Consider the following 25,563-nt stretch of genomic DNA (forward strand, 5'->3'; position numbering starts at 1 on the left):
CAAGTGTTAGACCACTTGTTTTCTGAATCTGGGTCATCTTTGTTCACTCTCTCCTTTTGGTAGAGCACATCCTTCAGTACCCTCCTAAAAAAGGGTGAGTGTGAGGTGTAATTTTGAGCCTTTGCATATCAGAAAATGTCTTTATTTTGATCTCATATTAGATCTATGATTGGGCTGAATATAGATTGTAGTTTGAAAATAATTTTCACTTAGAACTTTGAAGGCAAGTCACCATGGTTTGCTGTGTTGCTGCTGAGAAGCCCTGTGCCTTTTATTGTGATTCCCCATTTTTTTATCTTTAGAAGTTTAGGATCTTCTTTGTATTCCTCATTTCTAAAGTTTTATGAGGTATGTCTGGTATAAGTCTTTAAATTCATTGTCCCAGGGATTTAGGGCAATTCATATCTTTCAATTCTGGAAATTTTTAAAATTATTCTTTGGATGTTTTTCTTTATCTCTTTTCTATGCTTTGTTTCTTTCTGGAATGCGTATCAATTGGATATTGGACTTCCTGGATTGATCCTCTTTTACCTTCTGTTTTTTATCTTTTTATTTTTTTACTTTTCATGAGTGCTTTGATAGCATCTTCTAAGCCTATTGAATTTCTTAGAAATTATCATTTGTTTAAATTTTAAGCTTTCTCTCCTGTTTATGGATGTTCCTCCTATTCTTGTTTGCTGGATCATCTTCTCATATATTTCTGAGGATATTAACTGATTTTTAAAAAAATTTCTGGCATGTTCCTGGTTTACTATGAGTTGCTTTTTTTTTTTTTTTCTGTTTGGCTTCTGTCTCTCATGATGAAGTCTTTCATCACATGATTGATTTTCCTTTGTTGTATAATTACTAAAAAGTTAACAAAAAAGTTTGTAGAAAGAAAGTTTACTGTGGGGAATTCCCTGGTGGTCCAGTGGTTAGGACTTCTTGCTCTCACTGCCAGGTGCCTGGGTTCAATCCCTAGTCGGGGAACTAAGATCCCACAAGCTGCATGGCGCGGCCAAAAAAAAGAAAAAGTTTACTGTGTTCAAGGTTTGGGCTTGGTTATAATACTTGCATAATACTTATGTATCTTCTTCCAGGTACTGTTTAGTTTTTGGAGAAAAGAATCCTCTATCTGAATTCTTGGATCCAAGCACACACAGGGCTACAGTATTTACTGTTAGATTGTAGACTTTCACTTAATCCCTTTAACTTTTAGTTGAGCATCTCTCTGCCCTTTTTTACTGTGCCCCTGGACCTGGTGCTTCACTGTTTCATCATTTTTCCAAAATAAACCACCTCTTCTGCTGGGATTGGGGAATAGTAGTCACTTATCTGGGTTGGATGGCAGAGGGGACCTGGGAGATTACTTTTTTTACAGGCTTTCAACCAATTCCCTTGTTTTTTAGTTCTGTGCCTCATTGTGCCTGCTGTGGTATCTGGTGTCTCGAATTCCTGATCCTTTCTGATTTTTGCTATGTGAATTGGCTTTTCTCCTGTTGGAATTCTCTGCAGTTGCTTGATGTTCAGCTTTCTTAGCTCTAAATCCTGCATCTGTTTTTCATTTGCTAAAAATTTGTTGACATGTCTTGTCTACTGTTCGTGTTGTTTTCTCCTCTGGTCTCTTTATCCTTGTGCATTTATGCTTTTTTATCTTTTACTCTAATTTTAGTATTTGTTAAACCAGATAATAAATAAAAACTCATCTTAATTTATATGGTTATTTGTGGGTAAAGAAAATTCTTAACTGTTTAAAGGTGAAACCAAGAAAGGAAGAAAGACAGGAAATGAGAACAGTTAGATGATCACTATTACTCAATTATGTACAAATTTCTTAATGAAAATACAGACACACAGAGATATGTGGTTACATATGATATATAATAGATATATGGATATAAATATGTAAATGGATATTATATACACACATTTAAATATATATATGTATATATGTACATATATACTATATGTATATGTAGGATTTCCTAATCATAGTATCTTGAAAGCTGGAAAGGATCATGGTGATCTTATATGCAGTACAGTTTTGTTTTCAATGAGGAAACTGGCTTAGATATGCTAGTGAGTTACTGAATATTTCAAAACCAAGTTTTCCCATTGTTTTGTTGAACTGTGAAATGTTAGAAATGTGAACAACTTTGAGGTTCAGAACTATATTTAAAGTCTAATTCTGGCTCCAGGTAAATAGCTTTAAGTCTTGAATTGAGTTATAATAGTGATTTTTCAACTTGTATTGCATTAGAGTCAGGGAAGGGATGGCTCACCTGGTTCTGAAAGCAAAGTTGTAATTTAATGTATTGCTTTCTTTAGAGTAATGATATTTAACTTAATTTGAGTAAATATTAAAGGAAAGTGTGAGATTTTTGTTTATCTGATCCATGAACTATTTATCCTATTATATAAGATGAATCTTGCTTTTATGTGACATTGAAAGGTAGCTAATACTTATTTTAGTAAAAAAATAAAATTGCGTATGAGAATCTAACTTAAAAGTAAGACAAGTAAGCTTCTTATAAGCTAAGTTACTGCCTAAATATAAAAACCTTATATTCTATTTGTGTAATTTTTTTCTTTTGTATACTAAATATACAAATATACCATAGCCATATAGAATATAATTAAAAAAGAGAAAATTTACCCAGTTTCCTCACTTAAATGTTATCAGTTGTCTTCATTTTTGCTCTTACTTATTTATACATAGTTTCTTAGTCTCTGTACATGCAGTTTTAAATAATGCTATAATGAATATCTTCATGAATATATCTTTTAAGAAAAACTTTCCAGATATATTCCTAGAAATAGGATTGCTTTGTCAGAAAAGTAGCAACATTTTTATGACTCTTTATTTAAATTGCTTAATTGCTTTCTGGAAGGATTATATCATCACTTTATATAGATATTAGTAGTGTAAAGAGTTGACTTCATTTTTGGTACTTTAGTTAACAATACTTCATCAACTTTGGTACATTATTTAACATTTCCTCCCTCAAATTTCACAAGTGACGTGATGAGGGTGTATTGATTCAGTTTTTTTTTTTTTTTTAAATTATTTATTTATTTATTTATTTATGGCTGTGTTGGGTCTTCGTTTCTGTGCGAGGGCTTTCTCCAATTGAGGCAAGAGGGGGCCACCCTTCATCGCGGTGCGTGGGCCTCTCACTGTTGTGGCCTCTCCCGTTGCGGAGCACAGGCTCCGGACGTGCAGACTTAGCGGCCATGGCTCACGGGCCCAGCCACTCCGCGGCATGTGGGATCTTCCTGGACTGGGGCACGAACCCGTGTCCCCTGTATCGGCAGGCGGACTCTCAACCACTGCGCCACTAGGGATGCCCTTAAATTTTTACATAGTTAAAAAAATTACTGTATTGAATTTCATCCATTGTGCCATTATATTAGAAATAATTTTCTTTGAATTTAAACCTGTAGAAATGGGACGCCGGTCATCTGATACTGAAGAAGAAAGCAGAAGCAAGAGAAAAAAGAAACACCGTAGACGGTCTTCTTCAAGTAGTTCTTCAGATAGTAGAACATATAGCCGAAAGAAAGGTGGAAGGAAATCAAGGTCAAAGTCAAGATCTTGGTCCAGAGATCTTCAGCCTCGCTCACATTCTTATGATAGAAGGTGATTTTCATAATTTTACTTATGTAGTAGTGAGAGTAACACTCTTTAGAGTTCGTATGTTTCTGTGCTTTTAATTTTTCTGGGTAAAACACTTTTCTTTTTGTAGTTATATATTTATGAGTCTCAATCCCCAAAGGGTTTTGTTATGTTTTGTTTTCCCCCAGGCCCAGCACATGAGTCTTCATCCTTTGTGTATTCTTTGTAGACGGGAAGATACAAACTGGTATAGTTCTCATACCATATTAGTATCTGATAATATTTGGGAGGCAAGTAATATTTGATTATATTTTATTTCAGACGCAGGCATCGATCGAGCAGTAGCTCTTCTTATGGCTCTAGAAGAAAACGAAGTCGAAGTCGTTCAAGGGGTCGAGGGAAATCCTATAGAGTTCAGAGGTCTAGGTCAAAAAGCAGAACAAGAAGGTATGCCATATCAGATATTTATTGCTTTGTAACACACTGTCCCCAAATTTAGTGACTTAAAGCAATAATCATTTTTTTTTTCATAATTTACAGTTTTGACTGAGCTTAGCTAGCAGTTCTTCTGCTAGTCTCATCTGGGGTCGCTTATGTGGTTCTAGTTATCTGATAGCTTGACTGAAACTGGATGGTCCAATGTGGTGTCATACAGTATCTGGCATTTGGTGCTGGCTATTGGCTGTTGGCTGGGGGGTTCCTTAGTTTCCCTGTCGCTTCTCATCCTCCAGTAGGAATGGCTGGGCTTTTTCACATGATAGAGGAAGTATTTCAAGAAGAACAGAAGTTGCAAAATCTCTTAAGGTCTAGCCTCAGAAATAACCCAGTGTGTTATGGAGTGAATGTTTGTGTCCCCCCTAAATTCATATGTTGAAGTCCCAAGCCCCAGTGAAATTGTATTTGGAGATAGTGTCTTTATGGAGCTAATTAAAGTTAAATAAGGTCAAAAGGGTGAGGTCCTAATCCAATAAGGCTAGTGGCCTTATAAGAAGAGAGAGAGAGATCTTTCTCTCTCTTTGAGCACGCACTCAGAGGAAAGGCCATGTGAGGACACAGTGAAAAAGTTGCCATCTATAAACCAGGAAGAGAGCTCTTATCAGGAACCAGTCAGCTGGCATATTGATCTTTGACTTTACAACCTCTGTGAGAAATATGTTTCTGTTGTTTAAGCTGCCCAGTCTATGGTATTTTGTTATAGGAGCCTGAGCAGACGTGATGTCACTCCACCTGCATTTTCTGGCTGTGCTCAAGGGCAAATAATACAGAGCATAGCCTATCTGGAGAGAGTTGTACGTTTTGGATAATGCTAGAAAATATGGTTGAATCGGATGGGGACCATGGTATGGAGGGACTTGATAGAAGCAGGTATTCAGAAATTATTGAAGGCTTTTGAGAAGAAGAGTGCTAGGATAAAAACAGCATTTTAGGAAGATCAGTTTCTTTTCTCTGTTTAGTTTTTCATTCTATTAGGCTCTAGTTGTGGGGGTATATTAGCAGCCTGATTTTATTATCTGGGCATAAAATTCTATAAATCTCTCTGAATCTGAAGTTGGATAATAGCAGTAAGTCCAAATGTTTAACTTTTCTGGCCTTGTATTATTTGGCCTCAGCCTCCTCTCCTTTGTACACACACAACATACACACAAGCCATTCTGTGTTACATGCCTTTTGTTCTCCATCTATGTCTCTGAGTTGCTAGCTTTGTTTCTTTGAGCGTGCTCTTTCTTCCAGTTTCTTATATTATGTCTACTTTGAGAAGTTTTCCTACCCTTTAGTGTTCAGTTCTATTTAATCTCTAATTTTCTTCTTCCTTAAATCCTTTTTTGATTTTTACCTTTTCACTCCCAAGTCAAATTTAATCCATCCTTTCTCTGACCCACCATCACATTTGATTCCTGATTTGTAACAGTTACATTGTGAATATTATGTTTTTGTTATTCTCATATACTGTAAACTCTTGCAGGGCAATCTCTTGGTACCTAACATAATGCCTTGCTTGTAGAAGCTGATTACCAGAGAACAACTTCAGTTGAAAATTTCCTGTCAGTGAGAATAGAAATAATAATCCATGCTTTTGTATGGTCTTTTACATTTTGTAGAGTATTTTCATACACACTTTATCAGTCAATGACATTTTGATTAGGAAAATACAAGTCACTCAATTCCAAGCATCAAGGTTTTAAGATGGGGAATTAAAGGCTTATGTAACCTTTGGAGGGGCTCAGGGAATTAGGGAAGCTGTTACTGATTATTTTAGCCTAAGCGTGGAAGCTACTTCTTTGCTTAGAAGTCACTGTAAATCTTACGAACTCTGGGTTTGTAGCACCAAAGTGTGTGGTTCTCAAGAAACTACTTACCAGGAAGCTGCTTCTCTACCCGAGTATCTACCTATTATTTCCTCCAGAGGGGAATCTGGAGATGGTAATTTCTTCTCTTTTGCAGTGCAAGGAAGACTTTAAAAGGAATCGCAGTGGACATCTAATCAGCAACAAATTATCCAGCACATATGCATTTTACTAAATGTTTTGAGTTTTGTAACTGTCAGGCTGTCATGCAGGGTAATACCTTCATTTTGTATATGAGAAAGGAAGTTCAGAGGTTTATTCAAAACAGCAATTTCTCAGCCTCTTGCATTGACACTTCTGCATTTAACTGCAATAACTAAATAATCTGGAGACACTGCAAAGTCCTAAATTTTGAGAAAATACTTTATCCATGTTTTATACACAACATTATTTTGGTAATGTATTTTAGGAATTTATTCTTCAAGATGTTTAAACTAAATGAGTTTCTAGGTTAATCTTGGTTTAAGAAGAAAATTGAACAACTCATTCTTTGAACAGTTTAGTTAATTAAGACTTTAATTTAAATAAAGAAGCTGTAAGTACATTAGTTCCTTAATATGTGCAGGGGATTGATTCCAGGACCTGCTGCAGGTATCAAAATCTGAGGATTCTCAGGTCCCATGGTTAGCCTTCCGTATCCACAGTTCCGCATCTACATATCCAACCAACTGTGGATCGTGTAGTATTGTAGTGTTTTCTTTAAAGTTTTTATTTATTTATTTATTTTTGACTGTGTTGGGTCTTTGTTATTGTGCGTGGTCTTTCTCTAGTTGCGGAGAGCGGAGGCTACTCTTCATGTGGTTTGTGGGTTTCTTTTTGCTGTGGCTTCTCTTGTTGCAGAGCATGGGCTCTAGGTGCATGGGCTTCAGTAATTGTGGCTCGCATGCTCAGTAGTTGTCGCTTGCACGCTCTAGAGCACAGGCTCAATAGTTGTGGTGCATGGGCTTATTTGCTCCATGGCATGTGGAGTCTTCCCGGACCAGTGCTCGAACCAATGTCCCCTGCATTGGCAGGCGGATTCTTAACACTGCACCACCAGGGACGTCCCTATTTTTAGTTTTTATTTTACATTGGAGTATACTTTTATTTATTTTATTTTTTTGTTTTTTAATTTTATTTTTGGCTGCATTGGGTCTTCATTGTTGAGAGCATAGTTGTGGCGAGCAGGGGATACTCTTCGTTGCTGTGCGTGGGCTTCTCATTGTGGTGGCTTTTGTTGCAGAGCACGGGCTCCAGGTGTGCGGGCTTCAGTAGTTGTGTCACGTGGGCTCAGTAGTTGTGGCTCATGGGCTGTAGAGTGCAGGCTCAGTAGTTGTAGCGCACGGGCTTAGTTGCTCCGTGGCATGTGGGATATTCCCGGACCAGGGCTCGAACCCGTGTCCCCTGCATTGGCAGGTGGATTCTTTTCTTTAAAATTCTATTTATTTATTCTTTAAAATTCTATTTATTTATTTATTTATCTATTTATTTATTTATTTATTTATTTATAAATAAATTCTATTTATTTATTTATGTTGGGTCTTCGTTTCTGTGCGAGGGCTTTCTCTAGTTGTCACAAGCGGGGGCCACTCTTCATCGCGGTGCGTGGGCTTCTCACAATCGCAGCCTCTCTTGTTGCGGAGCACAGGCTCCAGACGCGCAGGCTCAGTAATTGTGGCTCATGGACGTAGTTGCTCCGCGGCATGTGGGATCTTCCCAAACCAGGGCTTGAACCCGTGTCGTCTGCATTGGCAGGCAGATTCTCAATTACTGTGCCACTAGGGAAGCCCAGCAGGTGGATTCTTAACCACTGCTCCACCAGGGAAGCCCTTGGAGTATAGTTGATGGACAACGTTGTGTTAGTTTCAGGTGTACAGCAAAGTGATTCAGTTAAACGTATACATGTATCTATTCTTTCTCAAATTCTTTTCCCATTTAGGTTGTTATATAATATCGAGCAGAGTTTCCTGTGCTGTACAGTAGGTCCTTGTTGGTTATCCATTTTAAATATAGCAGTGTGTACATGTCAATCCCAAACTTCCTAACTATCCCTTCCCCCCACCTTTTCCCTGGTAACCATAAGTTCAGTACTGCAGTATTTATTGAAAAAAAATCCACGTATAAATGGACCCTCACAGTTCAAACCCATGTTGTTCAAGGGTTAACTGTAGTGAGTTTTTCAAAGAAAAAGTACTATGTCATTCTAAATTTACAGGTACATTGTTAATGATCTCTGTGCTTTGTAATAGAAAAGAGTGATTTCAGTCATGCAAAGTCAAATACTTTCACAAAACTTTGTTGTTACATGTCTAAAAAACAAGATGAAGCATGTTTTGAGGGATGGCAGAAGGAGGGAAATCAAATGTGTGAAGTTGCTGCAAGTTCTGTGGATAAGTTATAGAGTAATTTGATGATTATGCTTTTTAGTATAGTTTCTATATTCTTCTTGAAGTACTCAAGTTGTGACATGTATCCTGTCACTTCCTTTTACAACAGTAAGAAACCTACTATTATTCACAGTACATTTACTTATTTCCTCAATTCTAGGATACACAGAAAGTAGTTACAAAATTGCTGATATGTACCACTTTGAAAAACAAACTTATAGAGTCAGATATTTTTTATGGTTCTTTTTATCTTTACTCTGGGGTATTTGGTTCCCCTCTCCACTTTATTATGGTTAGTTCTTTTGAAGGTTAGTTTCATTTGTTTCTGTTTATATTTCATTTTAAGTTTTTTTATCCCCTAAGTTTTTAAATTGTATTTCCTTTTGGTCCCCCTGCCTTTATTTTAGTATGTGAAACATTAACATGGTTCCAAAAGACAGCACTGTAAAAGGTGTGCATGGAGAAGTATCATGTCCCTTTATACCTTCTATCCTGTTCCTAACCACATCCTAGAACTAATCCTATTAGTTTGTGTTTTAGCTTTCCTCCGTTTCTTTTTAAACAAAGTAGTGGTTATATCTGTGGCATACTATAGATACTCTTTGCACTTTGCTTTTTCTATTTACTAATATATCTTGGAAATCACTATATCAATTAATAATACTCTTACTCATTTTTTATAGCTGCTTATTGTACTTCGTTGTGTGAATGTATCATGATTTGTTTAGCCAGTTTCCTAGGTATGGATCTTAAAGACAGTGCCAAAATTTTACAGTTACTAAAAAGCTGTCATGAATAACCTGGTGCTTGATTATTTTTGTATTGTTGGAGGTGTATCTTCAGGGGAAATTCCTAGAAGTGGGATTGCTGAATCAAAAGGTAAATATGTTTGTAATTTTGTTGGAAATTGCTGAATTCCTCTCAGTAATGTAAGAGAGTTCTGTTTCCTCATAGCCTTACTGATGGAATGTCATTTTTATTTTTTATTTGATTTTATTTTTAATTGAAATTTATTTATTTTTTACTAATTATGATTAGTTTTATTTTAACTGAAGTATAATTGACTTACAATATTATATTAGTTTCAAGTGTAAAACATAGTGATATTTTTATATGTTATATCATTTTATACAAAATGATCACCACAGTAAGTCTAGGTCTGTCACCGTACAAAGTTATCACAATATTACTGATTATATTTCTTAACACTGTACTGTTATAGTCCCTTGACTTACTTTTTTTTTATTTTTATTTTTTGCGGTACGTGGGCCTCTCACTGTTGTGGCCTCTCCCGTTGCGGAGCACAGGCTCCGGACGCGCAGGCTCAGCGGCCATGGCTCACGGGCCTAGCCACTCCGTGGCATGTGGGATATTCCCGGGCTGGGGCACGAACCCATGTCCCCTGCATCGGCAGGCAGACTCTCAACCACTGCGCCACCAGAGAAGCCCCCGTTGACTTACTTTGTAACTGGAAGTTTGTTCCTCTTAATCTCCCTCACCTATTTCACTCATCCCCCACAACCCCCTGCCCCTAGCAACCATCAGAGGGTTGATTGTATGTGAATCTGTTTCTGTTTTGTTATGTCTGTTCATTTGTTTTGTTTTTTAGATTTCACATATAAGTGAAATCGTATGGAATTTGTCTTTTTCGGTCTGACTTATTTCACTTAGCATAATACCCTTTAGGTCCAGGTTGTCACAAATGGCAAGATTTCATTCTTTTTTATGGCTGAGGAACAGTCCATATGTATGACATCTTTATTCATTCATTTATCCATGGACACTTAGGTTGCTTCCATGTTGGCTATTGTAAATAATGCTGCAGTGAACAAAGGGGTGCATATATCTTTTCAAATTAGTGTTTTTGTTTTCTTGGAAAAATACCCAAAAGTGGAATGCTGGATTGTATGGTAGTTCTATTTTTAATTTTTTTGAGGAACCTCCATACCGTTTCCCACAGTGCCTGTATCAATTTACATTCCCACCAACAGTGCACAGAGGTTCCCTTTTCTCTACATCTTTGCCAACACTTGTTATTTGTTGTCTTTTTGATAATAGCCATTCTGACAGGTGTGAGGTGATATCTCATTGTTGTTCTAATTTGCATTTTCCTCATGATTAGTGATGTTGAACATCTTGTCATGTGTCTGTTGGTCATCTGTATGTTTTCTTTGGAAAAATGTCTGTTCAGGTCCTCAGCTCATTTTATAATCGGTTGTTTGTTTTTTTGATGTTGAGTTCATTGTATATTTTGGATATTAACCCATTATCAGATATATCATTTGCAAATATCTTCTGCCATTCAGTAGGTTGGCTTTTGGTTTTTTCGATAGTTTCCTTCACTGTGCAAAAGCTTTTTGGTTTGATATAGTCCCATTTGTTTATTTTTGCTTTTGTTTCCCTCGCTTAAGGAGACGTGTCCAAAAAATATTGCTAAGACCAATGCCAAAGAGCATACTGCCGTTTTCTTCTAAAAGTTTTATGGTTTCAAATCTTAAATTTAAGTCTTTAATCTATTTTGAGTGTATGTTTGTGTATGGTGTGAAAAAGTAGTCCAGTTTGATTCTTTTGCATGTAATTGTCCAGTTTTCCTAGCACCATTTATTGAAGAGGTTGTCTTTTCCCTATTGTATGTTCTTACCTTCTTTGTTGTAGATTAATTACCCATGTTAAGTTTGGATTCATTTCTGGGCTGTGTATTCTGTTCCATTGAGCTATGTGTCTGTTTTTGTGCTAGTACCATACTATTTTGGTTACTTTTGCTTTGTAGTACAGTTTGAAAGCAGGGAGCGTAATACCTTCATCTTTGTTCTTCTTTCTCAAAATTATTTTGGCTCTTTGGGGTCTTTTGTGTTTCCGTACAAATTTTAGAATTATTTGTTCTAGTTGTGTGAAAAATGTCATGTGTATTTTGATAGGGATTGCATTGTATGTCTTCTTTTGAAAACTCTTTGTCCAGATCTCTGTCCCTTTTTTAATTGGATTGTTTGTTTTTTGCTATTGAGTTATATGAATTTTTTTTCTTCCCCCCCCTTTTTTTTAAAATTGAAGTATAGTTGACTTACAATGCTGTGCCAATCTCTGCTGTACAGCAGAGTGATTCAGTTATACACATATAGACATGCTTTTTTTTATATTCTTTTCCATTATGGTTTATCACAGGATATTGAGTATAGTTTCCTGTGCCATACATTAGGACCTTGTTGTTTATCCATTCTAAATGTAATAGTTTGCATCTACCAACCCCAAACTCCCAATCCATTCCTCTCCCTCCCCCCCTCCCCTTTGGCAATCACAAGTCTGTTCTCTATGAGTCTGCTTCTGTTTTGCAGATAGGTTCATTTGTGCCATATTCTAGATTCCACATATACATGATATCATACAGTATTTGTCTTTGTCTTTCTGACTTACTTTACTTAGTATGATAATCTCTAGTTGCATCCATGTTGCTGCAAATGGCATTATTTCATTCTTTTTTATGGCTGAGTAGTATTCCATTGTATATATGTACCACATCTTCTTTATCCATTCATCTGTCGATGGACATTTAGGTAGTTTACATGTCTTGGCTGTTGTGAACAGTGCTGCTATGAACATAGGTGCGCATGTGTCTTTTTGAATTGTAGTTTTGTGTGGGTATGTTTCTAGGAGTCGGATTGCTGACTCATATGGTAATTCTATTTTTAGTTTTCTGAGGAACCTCCACACTGTTTTCCATAGTGGCTTCCATAGTGGTTTACATTTCCACCAACAGTGTAGGAGGGTTAGCTTTTCTCCACATCCTCTTCAATATTTGTTATTTGTAGACTTTTTAATGATGGCCATTCTGACTGGTGTGAGGTGGTACCTCACTGTAGTTTTGATTTGCATTTCTTTAATAATGAGTGATGTTGAGCATCTTTTCATGTGCCTACTGGCCATCTGTATGTCTTCTTTGGAGAAATGTCTATTAAGGTCTTCTGCCCATTTTTTGATTGGGTTGTTTGTTTTGTTGTTGTATGAGCTGTTTGTATACTTTGGAGATTAAGCTCTTGTCTGTCGCATCATTTGCAGATATTTTCTCCCATTCAGTAGGCTGTCTTTTCTTTTCTTTTTTTCTTTAATGGTCTCCTTTGCTGTGCCAAAACTTGTAAGTTTGATTAGGTTCCATTTGTTTATTTCTATTACCTTAGGAGACTGCCCTAAGAAAACATTGTATGATTTATGTCTGAGAACGTTTTGCCTGTGCTCTTTTCTAGGAGTTTTATGGTATCATGTCTTGTGTTTAAGTCTTTAAGCCATTTTGAGTTTGTTTTTTTTTTGTGCATGGTGTAAGGGTGTGTTCTAACTTCATTGATTTACATGCAGCTGTCCAGCTTTCCCAGCACTACTTGCTGAATAGACTGTCTTTTTCCCATTTTATATTCTTGCCTCCGTTGTTGAAGATTAATTGACTGTAGGTGTGTGGGTTTATTTCTGGGCTCTCTATTCTGTTCCATTGATCTGTATGCCTGTTTTTGTACCAATACCATGCTGCTTTGATTACTGTAGCTTTGTAGTACTGTAAAAATATGGAACACTTCACGAATTTGCATGCCATCCTTGTGCAGAGGCCATGCTATTCCTCTCTGTATCATTCCAGTTTTAGTATATGTGCTGCCGAAGCAAGCACTGTATGAGTTTCTTATATACAGTTGACCCTTGAACGACCCTGGTTTGAACTGCAACGGTCCACTTATACGTCAATTTTTTCCAATACATGTGTACTGCGGTACTACACTATTGAGTTTGGTTGAATCCATGGATGTGGATCTGGGGATGTGGAGGGTTGAAAGTTATATGAGGATTTTTGACTGTGGCGTGGAGGGAGGAATTGATACCCCAACCCCTGAGTTCTTCAAGAGTCATCTGTATTTTGGATATTAACTTGTTATTAGATATGTGATTTACACATATCTTCTCCCATTCAGTACATTGCCTTTTCATTTTATTGATAGTTTCCTTTGCTGTGCAGAAACCTTTTCGTTTAATGTAGCCGTATTTGTTGATTTTTGCTTTTGTTGTCTATTTCCAAAAATCATTACCAAGACTTATGTCAAGGATATTTTCCCTTATGTTTTATTCTAGGAGTTTTGTGGTTTCAGGTCTTATGTTTAAGTCTTAAATCCATTTTGAGTTCATTTTTGTGTATGGTGTAAGATAATGGCCCAGTTTCATTCTTTTACACATGACTATCCAGCTTTCTTAACACCATTTATTGAAGAGAGTATTTCCTCATGTATAGTCTTGATTTCTTTGATGTAAATTAATTGATGATATGCACATGGGTTTATTTCTGAGCTCTCTAATCTGTTCCATTGATCTATGTGTCTGTTTTTATGCCGAAACCATATTGTTTTGAATGCTTTGTAATATAGACTGAAATCAGGAAGCATGATTCCTCCAGCTTTTTCTTTTTTCTCAAGATTGTTTTGGCTATTTGGTGTCTTTTGTGGTCCATACAAATTTTAGGATTGTTTGTTCTAATTCTGTGAAAATGCCATTGGAATTTTGATAGAGATTGCATTGAATATGTATATTATTTTTGGTAGTATGGATTATGTTAATTTTATACCCTGATGCCTTACTCAATTCTGTTATTGCTTGAGTTAGTTTTAGCATTGATTCTCTAGGGTTTATCAGATACACTATCATGTTGTCTGCAAATAGAAATAGTTTTACTTCTTTTCCAATTTTTATTCTTCTGTTTGCTTTCTCTCATCTAATTGCATTGGCTTTTACTTCCAATAAAATATTGAATGCCAGTGGAGGTGATATACATCCTTGTCTTTTTCCTAATTTTAGTGTAAAAGCTCCTAGTGTTTCCTTATGAAGAAATATACTGGCTCTGGGGCTAAAGTATATATATTTTGTCATGTTAAGAGAGGATCTATCACTTTGTTTTTGTTTTTTTCCAGGAATGGATATTGAATTTTGTTGAAAGCTTTTTCATCATCTGTGGATAGAATCAAGTTTTGTTTTGTTTTTTTCCCGTAGATCTATTAAGGAACTAATATTGCTTTTCTGGAATAAATCTCAATTGGTCTTCGTGTAGTATTTTCGTGATGTGGGATTCTGTTCACTAATTTTTTTTTTTTGTGATACGCGGGCCTCTCACTGTTGTGGCCTCTCCCGCTGCGGAGCACAGGCTCACGACGCGCAGGCCCAGTGGCCGTGGCTCACGGGCCCAGCTGCTGCGCAGCACGTGGGATCCTCCCGGACCGGGGCACGAACCCGCATCCCCTGCATCGGCAGGCGGACTCGCAACCACTGCGCCACCAGGGAAGCCCTGTTCGCTAATTTTTAAGTTTAGTACTTTTATAGTCATACGTGATGTTGGTTTTTTTTTTTACATCGTGTTTATCAGTTAGTCTCTTATCATTATTCTTGCTTGATACAAAGATTTGGTAAGTTTTCCTTCATTTTTTAATGCTCTGGAACTATTTGTGGAGCATTGGGATTGGTATTCAGAGTTTTGGTAGATTTGTGAAACCATCTGGGTCTGGTGCTTTTTTTTGTTGAATGGTGTATTGATAACTTTGTTTCTTCAACAGAAATTGGTCAATTTAAACTTTATATTTCTCATAGGTTTAATTTTGGTAAACTATTTTTCTAGTATATTACCTATTTAATCTATATTTTGAAATTTATTTGCCTAGAAGTCTGCAAAGTAATTACTTATGATTTAAACTTTTTTTCTTCTGTTTCAATGCTTATTTTCCCCTTGTCATTTATTATGTTGTTTATCTATGCTTTCTCCTTTGCTTTATTAAGTTGGATGGTTGATTATCTATTTTGTTAATTTAAAAGAAATCATTTTGACTTATTATTTAGATCTTTTTCTCCATTTTCTACCTTATTAATTTCAGCTTTTATCCTTCTTTTCTGCTTTGTGCTTTCTTTGGTTTACTTTGTTATTCTTTTTCAAGTCTTTTGAGCTGCTAATTTATTTATATTTCATTTCTACTGATAAGAGTGTTTAAGTGTATGGATGTTCTTTTAATCACTGCTTTAAATATATCCCGTAGTTTTTTTCAACATACTTTTATGAGAAATTTCAAGCATACAGCAAAATTGAGTTTTACAGTGAAGACCCATATATCCACCACCTAGATATTACCATTACCATTTTATTTACTTTGTCACATATCTATCCATTTATCTATTTCTCTCACTATCCATTAATTTATCCTAATTTTTTGATGCATTTCGTTTCAGGCATCAGTAGGCTTTCCCCTTAAATACTTCCGCATACTTATGAGTAAGTAGAGTTCAGTATTCCTTTATAAATTTTTCCTTTTTAAAAAAAATTTATTTATTTATTTTTGGCTGTGTTGGGTCTTGTTGCCGCGTGCAGGCTTTTCTGTAGTTGCGGCGAGCAGGGCTACTCGTGGTTGCAGTGCGTGGACTTCTCATTGCGGTGGTTTCTTTTGTTGCAGAGCACAGGCTCTAGGTGCACAGGCTTCAGTAGTTGTGACTTGCGGGCTCTAGAGCGCAGGCTCAGTAGTTGTGGTACACGGGCTTAGTTGCTCCGCAGTGTGTGGGATCTTCCCACACCAGGGATCAAACTTGTGTCTCCTGTATTGGCAGGTGGATTCTTAACCACTGTGCCACCAGGGAAGTCCCTAAATTTTTCCTTTTGAAAACAAAACTTTGACATTTTTCGTTGAGGCAAAATTTATGTACACTGAAATGCACGAATTTTAAGCATACACTTGCTGTGTTTTGATGCATGTATATACCTTCCAAAATATATTACCATTACACCAGAAAGTTCCCTTATAATTTTTTTTTTAAACATCTTTATTGGAGTATAATTGCTTTACAATGGTGTGTTAGTTTCTGCTTTACAACAAAATGAATCAGTTGTATATATACATATGTTCTCATATCTCTTCCCTCCTGCGTCTCCCTCCCTCCCACCCTCCCTATCCCACCCCTCCAGGCGGTCACAAAGCACCGAGCTGATATCCCTGTGCTATGCGGCTGCTTCCCACTAGCTATCTACCTTACGTTTGGTAGTGTATATATGTCCATACCTCTCCCTCGCTTTGTCACACCTTACCCTTCCCCCTCCCCATATCCTCAAGTCCATTCTCTAGTAGGTCTGTGTCTTTATTCCTGTCTTACCCCTAGGTTCTTCATGACATTTTTTTTCTTAAATTCCATATATATGTGTTAGCATACGGTATTTGTCTCTCGCTTTCTGACTTACTTCACTCTGTATGACAGACTCTAGGTCTGTCCACCTCATTACAAATAGCTCAATTTCGTTTCTTTTTGTGGCTGAGTAATATTCCATTGTATATATGTGCCACATCTTCTTTATCCATTCATCCGATGATGGACACTTCGGTTGTTTCCATCTGCGGGGTAATGTAAATAGAGCTGCAATGAACATTTTGGTACATGACTCTTTTTGAATTATGGTTTTCTCAGGGTGTATGCCCAGTAGTGGGATTGCTGGGTCATATGGTAGTTCTATTTGTAGTTTTTTAAGGAACCTCCATACTGTTCTCCACAGTGGCTGTATCAATTCACATTCCCACCAACAGTGCAAGAGGGTTCCCTTTTCTCCACACCCTCTCCAGCATTTATTGTTTGTAGATTTTTTGATGATGGCCATTCTGACTGGTGTGAGATGATATCTCATTGTAGTTTTGATTTGCATTTCTCTAATGATTAGTGACGTTAAGCATTCGTTCATGTGTTTGTTGGCAGTCTGTATATCTTCCTTAGAGAAATGCCTATTTAGGTCTTCTGCCCATTTTTGGATTGGGTTGTTTGTTTTTTTGGTATTAAGCTCCGTGAGCTGCTTATAAATTTTGGAGATTAATCCTTTGTCGGTTTCTTCATTTGCAAATATTTTCTCCCATTCTGAGGGTTGTCTTTTGGTCTTGTTTATGGTTTTCTTTGCTATGCAAAAGCTTTAAAGTTTCATTAGGTCCCATTTGTTTATTTTTGCTTTTATTTCCATTTCTCTAGGAGGTGGGTCAAAGGATCTTGCTGTGATTTATGTCATAGAGTGTTCCGCCTATGTTTTCCTCTAAGAGTTTGATAGTGTCTGGCCTTACATTTAGGTCTTTAATCCATTTTGAGCTTATTTTTGTGTATGGTATTAGGGAGTGATCTAATTTCATACTTTTGCATGTACCTGTCCAGTTTTCCTAGCATCATTTATTGAAGAGGCTGTCCTTTCTCCACTGTACATTCCTGACTCCTTTATGAAAGATAAGGTGACCATATGTGCGTGGGTTTATCTCTGGGCTTTCTATCCTGTTCCATTGATCTATCTTTCTGTTTTTGTGCCAGTACCATACTGTCTTGATTACTGTAGCTTTGTAGTATAGTCTGAAGTCAGGGAGCCAGATTCCTCCAGCTCCGTTTTTCGTTCTCAAGATTGCTTTGGCTATTCGGGGTCTTTTGTGTTTCCATACAGCTTGTGAAACTTTTTGTTCTAGTTCTGTGAAAAATGCCAGTGGTAGTTTGATAGGCATTGCATTGAATCTGTAGATTGCTTTGGATCGTAGAGTCATTTTCACAATGTTGATTCTTCCAATCCAAGAACATGGTATATCTCTCCATCTATTTGTATCATCTTTAATTTCTTTCATCAGTGTCTTATAATTTTCTGCATACTGGTCTTTTGTCTCCTTAGGTAGGTTTATTCCTAGATATTTTATTCTTTTTGTTGCAATGGTAAATGGGAGTGTTTTCTTGATTTCACTTTCAGATTTTTCATCATTAGTGTAAAGGAATGGCAGAGATTTCTGTGCATTAATTTTGTATCCTGCTACTTTCCCAAATTCTTTGATTAGCTCTAGTAGTTTTCTGGTAGCATCTTTAGGATTCTCTATGTATAGTATCATGTCATCTGCCATCAGTGACAGCTTTACTTCTTTTCCAATTTGGATTCCTTTTACTTCCTTTTCTTCTCTGATTGCTGTGGCTAAAACTTCCAAAACTATGTTGAATCAGAGTGGTGAGAGTGGGCAGCCTTGTCTTGTTCCTGATCCTAGTGGAAATGCTTTCAATTTTTCACCATTGAGGACGACGTTGGCTGTTGGTTTGTCATATATGGCCTTTATTATGTTGAGGAAAGTTTCCTCTATGCCTATTTACTGCAAGGTTTTTATCATAAATGGGTGTTGAATTTTGTCAAAAGCTTTCTCTGCATCTATTGAGATGATCATATGGTTTTTCTTCTTCAGTTTGTTAATATGGTGTATCACGTTGATTGATTTGCGTATATTGAAGAATCCTTGCATTGCTGGAATAAACCCCACTTGAACTTGGTGTATGATCCTTTTAATGTGCTGTTGGACTCTGTTTGCTAGTATTTTGTTGAGGATTTTTGCATCTATGTTCATCAGTGATATGGGCCTGTAGTTTTCTTTCTGTGTGACATCCTTGTCTGGTTTTGGTATCAGGGTGATGGTGGCCTCGTAGAATGAGTTTGAGAGTGTTCCTCCCTCTGCTATAGGTTGGAAGAGATTGAGAAAGATAGGTGTTAGCTTTTATCTAAATATTTGATAGAATTCGCCTGTGAAGCCATCTGGTCCTGGGCTTTTGTTTGTTGGAAGATTTTTAATCACAGTTTCAATTTCAGTGCTTGTGATTGTTCTGTTCATATTTTCTATTTCTTCCTGACTCAGTCTTGGCAGGTTGTGCATTTCTAAGATTTGTCCATTTCTTCCAGGTTGTCCATTTTATTGGCATAGAGTTGCTTGTAGCAGTCTCTCATGATCTTTTTTATTTCTGCAGTATCAGTTACTTCTCCTTTTTCATTTCTAATTCTATTGATTTGAGTCTTCTCCCTTTTTTTCTTGAGAAGTCTGGCTAATGGTTTATCAATTTTGTTTATCTTCTCAAAGAACCAGCTTTTAGTTTTATTGTTCTTTGCTATCGTTTCCTTCATTTCTTTTTCCTTCATTTCTGATCTGATTTTTATGATTTCTTTCCTTCTGCTTAATTTGGGTTTTTTTTGTTCTTCTTATTCTAATTGCTTTAGGTGCAAGGTTAGGTTGTTTATTCGAGATGCTTCCTGTTTCCTAAGGTAGGTTTTTATTGCTATAAACTTCCCTGTTGGAACTGCTTTTGCTGCATCCCATAGATTTTGGGTCATCGTGTCTCCATTGTCATTTGTTTCTAGGTATTTTTTGATTTCCTCTTTGATTTCTTCAGTGATCACGTCGTTATTAAGTAGTGTATTGTTTAGTCACCATGTGTTTGTATTTTTTACAGATCTTTTCCTGTAATTGATATCTAGTCTCATAGGGTTGTGGTCGGAAAAGGTACTTGATGCAATATCGATTTTCTTAAATTCGCCAAGGCTTGATTTGTGACCCAAGATATGATCTATCCTGGAGAATGTTCCATGAGCACTAGAGAAAAATGTGTATTCTGTTGTTTTTGGATGGAATGTCCTATAAATATCAATGAAGTCCATCTTGTTTAATGTATCATTTAAAGCTTGTATTTCCTTATTTATTTTCATTTTGGATGATCTGTGCATTGGTGAAAGTGGGGTGTTAAAATCCCCTACTATGAATGTGTTACTGTTGATTTCCCCTTTTATGGCTGTTAGTATTTGCCTTATGTATTGAGGTGCTCCTATGTTGGGTGCATAAATATTTACAATTGTTATATCTTCTTCTTGGATCGATCCCTTGATCATTATGTAGTGTCCTTCTTTGTGTCTTGTAATAGTCTTTATTTTAAAGTCTATTTTGTCTGATATGAGAGTTGCTACCCCAGCTTTCTTTTGTTTTCCATTTGTATGAAATACCTTTTTCCATCCCCTTACTTTCAGTCTGTATGTGTCTCTAGGTCTGAAGTGGGTCTCTTGTAGACAGCAAATATATGGGTCTTGTTTTTGTATCCATTCAGCCAATCTGTGTCTTTTGGTGGGAGCATTTAGTCCATTTACATTTAAGGTAATTATCGATATGTATGTTCCTATTCCATTTTGCTAATTGTTTTGGGTTTGTTATTGTAGGTCTTTTCCTTCTCTTGTGTTTCTTGCCTAGAGAAGTTCCTTTAACAGTTGTCGTAGAGCTGGTTTGGTAGTGCTGAACTCTCTCAGCTTTTGCTTGTCTGTAAAGGTTTTAATTTCTCCATCATATCTGAATGAGATCCTTGCTGGGTAGAGTAATCTTGGTTGCAGGTTTTTCTCCTTCATCACTTTCAATATGTCCTGCCAGTCCCTTCTGGCTTGCAGGGTTTCTGCTGAAAGATCAGTTGTTAACCTTATGGGGATTCCCTTGTGTGTTATTTGTTGTTTTTCCTTTGCTGTTTTTAATGTGCTTTCTTTGTATTTAATTTTTGAGAATTTGATTAATATGTGTCTTGGTGTATTTCTCCTTGGATTTATCCTGTATGGGCCTCTCTGTGCTTCCTGGACTTGATTAACTATTTCCTTTCCCATATTAGGGAAGTTTTCAACTATAATCTCTTCTAATATTTTGTCAGTCCCTTTCTTTTTCTCTTCTTCTTCTGGAATCCCTATAATTTGAATGTTGGTGCATTTAATGTGGTCCCAGAGGTCTCTGAGACTGTCTTCAGTTGTTTTCATTCTTTTTTCTTTATTCTGCTTTATGGTAGTTATTTCCACTATTTTGTCTTCCAGGTTACTTATCCGTTCTTCTGCCTCAGTTATTCTGCTATTAATCCCATCTAGAGTATGTTTCATTTCATTTATTATGTTGTTCATCATTGTTTGTTTCATCTTTAGTTCTTATAGGTCCTTGTTAAATGTTTCTTTTATTTTGTCCATTCTATTTGCAAGATTTTGGATCACCTTTACCATAATTATTCTGAATTCTTTTTCAGGTAGGCTGCCTGTTTCCTCTTCATTTGTTTTTTCTGGTGGGTTTTTATCTTGCTCCTTCATCTGCTGTGTGTTTTTCTGTCTTCTCATTTTGCGTATCTTACTGTGTTTCGTGTCTCCTTTTTGCAGCCTGCAGGTTCGTAGTTCCTGTTGTTTTTGGTGTCTGTCCCCAGTGGCTAAAGTTGGTTCAGTCGGTTGTGTAGGCTTCCTGGTGGATGGGACTAGTGCCTGTGTTCTGGTGGATGAGGCTGGATCTTGTCTTTCTGGTGGGCAGGTCCACGTCTGGTGGTGTGTTTTGGGGTGTCTGTGGACTTATTATGATTTTAGGCAGCCTCTCTGCTAATGGGTGGGCTTGTGTTCCTGTCTTGCTAGTTGTTTGGCATAGGATGTCCAGCACTGTAGCTTGCTGGTCGTTGAGTGAAGCTTGGTGCTGGTGTTGAGATGGAGATCTCTTGGAGATTTTCACCGTTTGATATTATTTGGAGCTGGGAGGTCTCTTGTGGACCAGTGTCCTGAAGTTGGCTCTCCCACCTCAGAGGCACAGCACTGACTCCTGGCTGCAGCCCCAAGAGCCTTTCATCCATATGGCTCAGAATAAAAGGGAGAAAAAGTAGAAAGAAAGAATTAGTAGAAATAGAAAGAAAGAAAGGAAGAAAGAAAGAAAGGAAGAAAGAAAGGAAGGAGGGAAGGAGGGAGGGAGGGAGGAAATAAGGAAGGAGGGAAGGAAAAAAAGAAAGAATGAATATAAAGTAAAATAAAGTAAGATAAAATATAATAAAGTTATTAATATAAAAAATAATTATTAGGAGAAAAATAATTAAAAAACAAAAGCAAAACAAAAAAAAACCAACAGAGCCCTAGGACAAATGGTGGAAGGAAAGCTATACAGACAAAATCTCACATAGAAGCATGCACATACACACTCACAAAAAGAGGAAAAGGGGAAAACATCATAAATATTGCTCTCAAGGTCCACCGTCTCAATTTGTGATGATTCATTGTCTAAAGGAGGGAAGGAAGGAAAGAAAGAACGAAGATAAAGTCAAATAAAATAAAGTTATTAAAATAAAAATTAATTATCAAGAAAAAAAAAGAACAAAAATGGACAGATAGAACTCTCAGACAAATGGTGGAAGCAAAGCTATACAGACAATGTCTCACACAGAAGCATACACATACACACTCACAAAAAGAGGAAAAGGGGAAAAAAGCACAAATCTTGTTCTCAAAGTCCTCCTCCTCAATTTGGGATGATTCGTTGCCTATTCATGTATTCCACAGATGCAGGTACATCAAGTTGATTGTGGAGTTTTAATCCGCTGCTTCTGAGGCTGCTGGGAGAGATTTCCCTTTCTCTTCTTTGTTCTCCCTGCTCCCTGGGGCTCAGCTTTGTATTTGGCCCCGCCTCTGTGTGTAGGTCGCTGGAGGGCATCTGTTCTTCGCTCAGACAGGATGGTGTTGAAGGAGCAGCTGATTCGGGGCCTCTGTCTCACTCAGGCCGGGGCGGGGAGGGGCACGGAGCACGGGGCGAGACTGAAGTGTCAGAGTCCGGCGTGACGTTGCACCAGCCTGAGGCGTGCCGTGCGTCCTCCCGGGGAAGTTGTCCCTGGATCCCGAGACCCTGGCAGTGGCGGGCGGCACAGGCTCCCTGGAAAGGGATTGTGGATAGTGACCTGTGCTCACACACAGGCTTTTTGGTGGCGGCAGCAGCAGCCTTAGTGTCTCATGCCTGTCTCTGGGGTTCGCGCTTTTAGCCGTGGCTCGTGCCCGTCTCTGGAGCTCTTTTAAGCAGCGTTCTTAATGCCCTCTCCTCGCGCACCAGGAAGCAAAGAGGGAAGAAAAAGTCTCTTGCCTCTTCGTCAGGTCCACACTTTTCCCTGGACTCCCTCCCGGTCAGGCGTGGTGCCCTAACCCCCTGCTGGCTGTGTTCATGCCGCCAACCCCAGTCCTCTCCCTGGGATCCGACCGAAGCTCGAGCCTCAGCTCCCAGCCCCGCCCGCCCTGGTGCGGGAGCAGACAAGCCTCTCGGGCTGGTGAGTGCCAGTCGGCACCGATCCTCTGTGCGGGAATCTCGCCGCTTTGCCCTCCGCACCCCTGTTGCTGTGCTCTTCTCCGCAGCTCCGAAGCTTCCCCCTCCGCCACCCGCAGTCTCTGCCCGCGAAGGGGCTTCCTAGTGTGTGGAAAACTTTCCTCCTTCACAGCTCCCTCTCACTGGTGCAGGTCCCGTCCCTATCCTTTTGTCTCTGTTTATTCTTTTTTCTTTTTCCCTACCTAGGTACGTTGGGGGTTTCTTGCCTTTTGGGAGGTCTGAGGTCTTCTGCCAGCATTCAGTAGGTGTTCTGTAGGAGTTGTTCCATGTGTAGATGTATTTCTGGTGTATCTGTGGGGAGGAAGGTGATCTCTGCGTCTTACTCTTTCGCCATCTTCCTGGAAGCCCCCTTTTAATTTTTGACAATTAATTCCTGCTTGCATTCTCCTTAGAGGTAACCACTGTTTTGACTTTTTTCTACCGTAGATTAGTTTTCATGAGTGTGAAAAATTTTTATTCAGCATGATACGTTCGAGATTCATTCATGTTGTGTATGTCAGTAGTTCATTCCTTTTTATTGTTGAATAGTATTGTATGGATATGTTACTTTTTTTCTAGAATTTTATGTATATATAATCACATAGTAGTGATATTTTACATAGTAGTGATAGTTTACATTGGCTTCTTACAGTAAGCATAATGCTTTGATGTATGTATCATTACTTCATTCCTGTTTAGTTCACTGTTGCTAGTAGTGAACTACCATAGTTTATCTATTTTCTTGTTTTGGATACCTGGGCTATTTCTGTGTTGGGCTATTATGAATAAAGCTACTTACAAACATTTCTTTTACAAGTCTTTTTTGTGGCTATCTGTATTCATTTCTCTTAAGTGAAAATCTAGTAATGGAACTTCTGAGTCATTGTGTAGGTGTCTGTTTTAGTTTTATAAGAAAAAACATAGCTTTCCAAATGATTTTCTATGGCTGTATCATTTTATATTCCCACCAAAAATGTATATGAGTTCCAGTTACTCAGAAATTCACCCACCCTTGGTGTGTTAGTCTTCTTAATTTTAGCCAAAGTGGGGGGCTTGTAGTGCCATTTCATGGTTTTAATTTGCACTTATAATTTTAGCTTTTTTGTTTATATATATGGTGCATTCAAATGATTTTTTTAATTGTAAAAAACATGTAAATTATAATTTTAAACAAATTTTCAAGGTACATTGTTATGTATATGCACACTGTTGTACAGAAGATTTCTAGAACTCTTTCATTTTCTGTGACAGAAACTCTAAACCCTTGGAACAACAACTCCCACTTTCCCCCTCCTTCCCTGTCTTGGCAATCACCATTCTACTTTGTTTCTATGAGTTTGATTGCATCAGACAACTCATATATAAGTGGGATAGTGCAGTGTTTGTCTTTTTTTATTTTCTTATTTCACTTAGCATAAGGTCCCAAGTTTCATCTATCTTATAACACAGGACAGGATTTCCGTCTTTTTCAAGGCTGAATAATATTCCATTCTATGTATATACCTCATTTTCTTTATGTGTTTATCCATTGATGGACACTTAGATTGTTTCCACATGTTGGATATAGTGAATAATGCTGCAGTACAGACGGGTGTGCAAATATTTCTTCATTATCCTGCTTTCAGTTATTTTTCATTATATATTCAGAAGTGGGATTGCTAAATCCCTATGGTAGTTCTATTTTTAATTTTTTGAGGAACCTTCATACTGTTTCCATAGCTGCTTGCACTATTTTACAATCTAACCAACAGTGCAAAAGGGTTCCAATTTCTTCACATACTTGCCAACACTTAATTTTTCTTTTTTTTGATAGTCACCATCCTAACAGGTATAATGTGGTATCTTTGTTTTTGATTTGCATTCTGCTGTTGATTTAGTAGTGTTGAGAATCTGTCAGCCATTTACACATCTTCTTTGGAGAAATGTTTATTTGAGTTTTTTTTCTTTACCAATTTTTAATCTGGTTATTTGTTTTTTTGTTTATGAGTTGTAGAGATTTTAAAATATATTCTGTATATTAACCCCTTACCTGAGCTATGGTTTGCAGATATTTTCTACTGTTTGATAGATTGTCTTTTCATTCTGTTGATTGTTTCCTGTACAGAAGTTTTAAGGTTTGATGTAGTCCCATTTATCTAATTTTTCTTTTAAACCTGTGCTTTTGGTGTCATATGCAAGCAATAATTGACCATTTCAATGTCACGATGCTTTTACCATTCTAGGAGTTTTATAGTTTTAGGTATCATGCTTAGCTCTTTAATCCATTTGAGTTAATATTTGTATATGGTGTTAAGAAAAGGGTCCACCTTCATTCTTTCACATGTGAATATACAGTTTTCCCA

The 25,563-nt window shown here is 37.3% G+C and overlaps 1 protein-coding gene across 2 annotated transcripts in view; it reads left to right on the plus strand.

Moving 5' to 3' along the window:
* Window positions 1-25,563, plus strand: part of RSRC1 (arginine and serine rich coiled-coil 1) — a 451,866-nt gene that overhangs the window by 4,919 nt on the left and 421,384 nt on the right. For both annotated transcript variants that reach the window (XM_079922011.1, XM_079922010.1), the window contains exons 2-3: window positions 3,424-3,619; window positions 3,917-4,042. In XM_079922011.1, the coding sequence (XP_079778137.1) occupies window positions 3,426-3,619; window positions 3,917-4,042 (320 nt within the window). In that variant the 5' untranslated portion in view covers window positions 3,424-3,425. The remainder of the gene's footprint in view (window positions 1-3,423; window positions 3,620-3,916; window positions 4,043-25,563) is intronic.

Source organism: Stenella coeruleoalba (genome assembly GCF_951394435.1).
Source record: "Stenella coeruleoalba genome assembly, chromosome: 5".
NCBI classification, from domain to species: domain Eukaryota; kingdom Metazoa; phylum Chordata; class Mammalia; order Artiodactyla; family Delphinidae; genus Stenella; species Stenella coeruleoalba.